General features: G+C 35.8%; 1 protein-coding gene across 1 annotated transcript; it reads left to right on the top strand.

Annotated features, from left to right (window-relative positions):
• The first annotated feature begins 2,125 nt into the window (after positions 1–2,125).
• On the top strand, positions 2,126–3,095 carry LOC128621051 (olfactory receptor 4K5-like). The gene has a single exon (XM_053646529.1). The coding sequence runs from the start codon at positions 2,126–2,128 to the stop codon at positions 3,038–3,040; it is 915 nt and encodes a 304-aa protein (XP_053502504.1). The 3' UTR covers positions 3,041–3,095.
• Positions 3,096–4,723: the final 1,628 nt, after the last annotated feature.

A 4,723-nucleotide genomic window follows, 5' to 3' on the forward strand; every position in this document is an offset into this window, starting at 1 on the left:
GGGAGGAGCTATACTGAAACGACCGCACTCACTCAGCCTGCCTTAACGCATGCAAAATCAAGGACCCTAAGAACAACAAACAGATGTTACGACCTCAATTTAGAAAGCATATGAGATCATTTAGCTCTAATAATAGAACTGAACAATTTACCTACCGTGATCCGATGACATAATACTCATGATGCAACATACAAAAATCATATGATAGCTTCTTTAATAGTTGGGACAGCAACACCTGGTGCTCCGACCGGGACTACATTAAACTGCCATGCTACACAGATGGGAGTCCTGACGGCACACCGGAATGCGTGTGAGCAGCACACCACACATGCACACAGTCTTGGTAGCCCAACGCCACACTAAACAAGTAAATCGCATGATATGAGTGGGCTACACTAGCATCAAACAGCTAAGCAACAAAGCTAAAAACACATACCTCCGTAGTCCGTAGCAACGAAAGGAAGGGGTGGGTTTTCGGCCATGATGCATACCATGAGGCATAAACAACAGCTTATATACTGTGGTAGAGAGATAGGTCATTGGCCACGTAGTTAACAATGGTGACGTTTTAACCATGGCGCATGCCTCACTACACTTATTCAGCTTCTTTGCATCGCCAGCTCTGATGCTGCTCCCCCAAGTGATTGCAGCAAAGAATATTGTACTTGCAACCACAGACTGGTAGAAGGTCTCCAGCAATTTGATACATACATTGAAGGATCTGAGTTTCCTCAGGAAGTAGAGCCTGCTTATACCCTTCTTGTAGACCATCTCATTGTTGGTCCTCCAGTCCAGTCTGTTGTTGAGGAGGACACCAAGGTATTTACAATCACTGACTACCATGACTTCTTCTCATTTGATGAAGTTGGCTGGGTTACCATCTTCTTCCTCTTATGGTCCACCACCAACTCCTTGGTCTCCCTGCCCATCCTTAATAGACCGTACCACTGCAGCGTGATCAAAGAACTTCTGCAAGTGGCATGACTCAGTATTGTATTGGAAGTCCAAGGTGTAGATCAGAATTGTGAACAGAAAGTGCTCCTGTGTTACTCACCACCTGTTCAGACATGCCACTACTGTACCCATTCTAACAAACTGGGGCCTGTCAAATGTGGATAAACCCCTTTTTTGCATTACAGTGTGAACAATGGAAAAAATGTCTTTCAAAATTCTGGCATATAATTGTCACAATATTGCCACAATTACATTATGACTTTAGTGTGCTTGTATTCATTTGTTAAAGTTGAGCTACCTTTAAACCTTTAAGTAACTCAAATTATCTGTCAAGACAAAGAAGCTGTCTGGATTATTTTGTGCCACTAACCTCTTCCTATTCACACTCCACACAACTGCAACATCAAAACAAATTAAATCTGTGGAAATGATTAAAGGTCATATGACAGAACCCCAGTGTGCATACCCAGCATGCCGTTTTCAAGTTTCATTGTAGATGGTGAAATGTTTTTGAAATGCACTGAGAAGCTAAGTGGCCAAAATATAAAAATAGCACTTTCAAACTTATCCGTGTGTAAGTGTGGACTAGGCTGGGGGAATTGGGTGGCCATTTTAGTGACAAGGGTGAATAAGCAAAATATTGTTTACGCAAAATACATGACAAGTTCTTATGCCCATGCTTCCAAATCCACAACAAAATACAGTCTTATAGGTATCACACATACCCTCATCATGTTAGTTGTTGTTGTAATTTTTCCATTTACTTTTAGCTGCAAAGCTCAGAAGATTCCTCACAAACCCACAGTCCTACATACCCTAAAGTCAACAACTGGGATGTGAAAAACATTTGACCTGTGGGATAAAGTCAACGTATAGGGATCCAAATATTTTATGTCTCTGGTGGATGCCCAAGTGTTTATAATAAACACCATCACCTCAGATGTTTTCACTCTATGGGTTTTTTGATGCTGTAGCACTTTCACTGACTTAGTCATCAACATACTAAGTCTAATCAGCTTGTTCTAGGTAAGAAAACATAGTCATAGTAATTTCATTATTTCATTTCATGTTTATATTTCACCTAAAAATACTTTTTTATTAATATTTTCCAGGCCTTGTAGGTACAATGGAGGGAAAGACATCTCTATATAATTTAAATGTATCACGTTTCATGACAATTCTGACCATGGAATCGTTGGGCATTCCACCATCCAGTGTTGTTTCTGCATTTATCTTTTGCATTCTCACATATTGTTTAATTTTACTCTTCAACTCCATGTTGCTTGCAACTATTGTTGCACAAAGGAATCTGCATAAACCAATGTACATACTGCTGTTTAATTTGTCCATATGTGACCTTATGGGAGCTACAGCTTTTTACCCACAGCTGGTTTGTAGTATACTGTCTCAGAGTAGAGAAATATCCTACCCTGCCTGTGCCTTGCAAGGCATCCTTCTTCATGTCTATGGGGGAGGATCTCTTTCATTTCTTAGTGTTATGGCTTATGACAGATACATTGCCATTTGCAAACCTTTGAGATACAATAATCTGATGACCCAAAGTACATTGGTGAAACTTATTTTTATGGTCTGGTCTGTAAATATTACTTTGATCGGGACTTCATTTATACTCACAATAAGCGCAGAAATCTGCAGGACAAATATAGTGGACATGCACTGCAATAATCCTTCTTTAATGAAGTTAATCTGTGAGGATACAAGAGTGATGAACTACTTTGGCTACGTTACTGTAATTCTTCTACAAAGTTTTTCCCTACTAACAGTATCGTTAACATATATCAAAATCCTAATTACATGTCTTTCTACAAAACAGGCAAAATCTATAAGTAAGGCAATGCAAACCTGTGGGACACATTTAGTTGTTTTTCTGAGTTTTGAGATTAACACACTGTTTCTATTGACATCTCACAGGTTAGAATCAGCATCTCCACACTTAAGAAGGGCCTTTGGTATTTCAATTATTATCTTTCCTCCAATTCTTAACCCTCTAATTTATGGTTTGAAAACAAGGGAAATTCGACAAACAATTTTTAAGTTCATACAAAGAAAGGTTTCTTCTGTCTAACAAGAAAATAACTAAAAGCACATACATATGCTTGTGCATTTTACTACATAAACTATGTTAAAAAAAATTATTAGGCTTTTCTACCACACTGAAGTAAAATAAGCATTGGAAATTGTGTATTGACATACCAGTGATATTTATGCATATTGATTTTTAATTTCAATTTACTCCTGTTATTAAAAAATAATTATTAAATAATGACTAACAGAAATTTCTGTTAGATAAATGAAAAACACAACAGGATAAACATGCAGAGGAGTGTTTAGAAGAGCTTGTGTTTATTTTGCTGTCATAAAAACTAAACTAAGTACTGAGTAGAAGACTTTAATTTAAACCATAAAGTTCAATCACCTAAATAATGCTCTGTTATGTGCTGTTATGAATATCAGTATTAACACACAGTATATCTATGGGAACATTATATTTACAGAACCTCAAATTAAAGTATAATTAATGCTGATTACACAAAAAGGAATTAATCAATTTTAAAGTACAAATTTCCATTGTTTGATGTTGAGTATAATCACTGGCTTACACTAGGCTTTTTCATATTTCTTTTCTATTTTTCCCATCATTTGCATGTAACATTAACACATGATTCATGAGATTTTACAGGCAATACTAAACATGCATTTTGTGACAAAGTGCACATGATACATGTGCCAAGTAAATAATACACCTATTAAGTTGTTATTGTCATTGGAAAGATTAAGACAGTTAACTATTTACAGCATTAAAGGATGAGACACTTACCATTAATTTAACATGATGCACACTGGCAATATTTAATAGTACTTTAATAACAGATATAGTACAGTAATAATACAAATACTTTTTATTGTTATTTATTGACTGTACACAGAAACTGACATATACATTTAATTTACTCATTTGTAATATACTTCTACCCAGAGTGACAAAACATGAAAACAGCTGAGGGTGTAACAATACAAAGTACTTGGAGAATTTGTAAGAACTGAAAGAGTAATGAGAAATGCTGGTTTGTATAAGTGCTGAAGCGATCTGGTCAGTAACTGAAAAAGTAGTTTAAAGCGAGTAAGGAATAAATGCCAGTGCAAAAGAAGTACAAAGAAATGTTATCTGTTTTGAGAGTGTGGAATATTTTAATAAGCGGGGAGATTTGTTAATCCAAGTATGTGATGAAAAGGTAGAGAGTGATTTCTAACAGCAGTGGCAGGTGTGTGTGCGTGTGTGTGTGTATGTATGTATGTATGTATGTATATATATATATATATATATATATATATATATATATATATATATATATATATATATATATATAAAATATGTTGTATACTGTACATACAGTACATAGATAATTATCATACAGCTGAAATTATTCTGATTAACCTGAAATAAAGACCAGTTGTTTCTGTAAAATTTTCTTGACCTCTTCTTTGTTTCATCTCACTGCTGAAGGCATGGTCCACGGTGATCTCACATGTTGAAAGATACCAATCAGTATAGGGTTATAAAAGAATTTCCAAAACATTATATGTACCATGGAACACCTGAAGGTAATCATCAACAAGTGAAGAAAATGGAGCACCACAGTGACGATACCAAGAACAGAACATCCCTCCAAAATTTACAAATAGACAAGACAAAAATGTACTAGGGTGGCTGCCAAGAGACATACAGCAAAATTAAAGGAACTGCAAA

This window comes from Ictalurus furcatus, chromosome 17, assembly GCF_023375685.1.
Source record: "Ictalurus furcatus strain D&B chromosome 17, Billie_1.0, whole genome shotgun sequence".
Taxonomy (NCBI): domain Eukaryota; kingdom Metazoa; phylum Chordata; class Actinopteri; order Siluriformes; family Ictaluridae; genus Ictalurus; species Ictalurus furcatus.

Bases quoted from the DNA above. Each gene is read 5' to 3' on its own strand.
- LOC128621051 (XM_053646529.1), top strand. From the start codon at position 2,126: ATGACAATTCTGACCATGGAATCGTTGGGCATTCCACCATCCAGTGTT.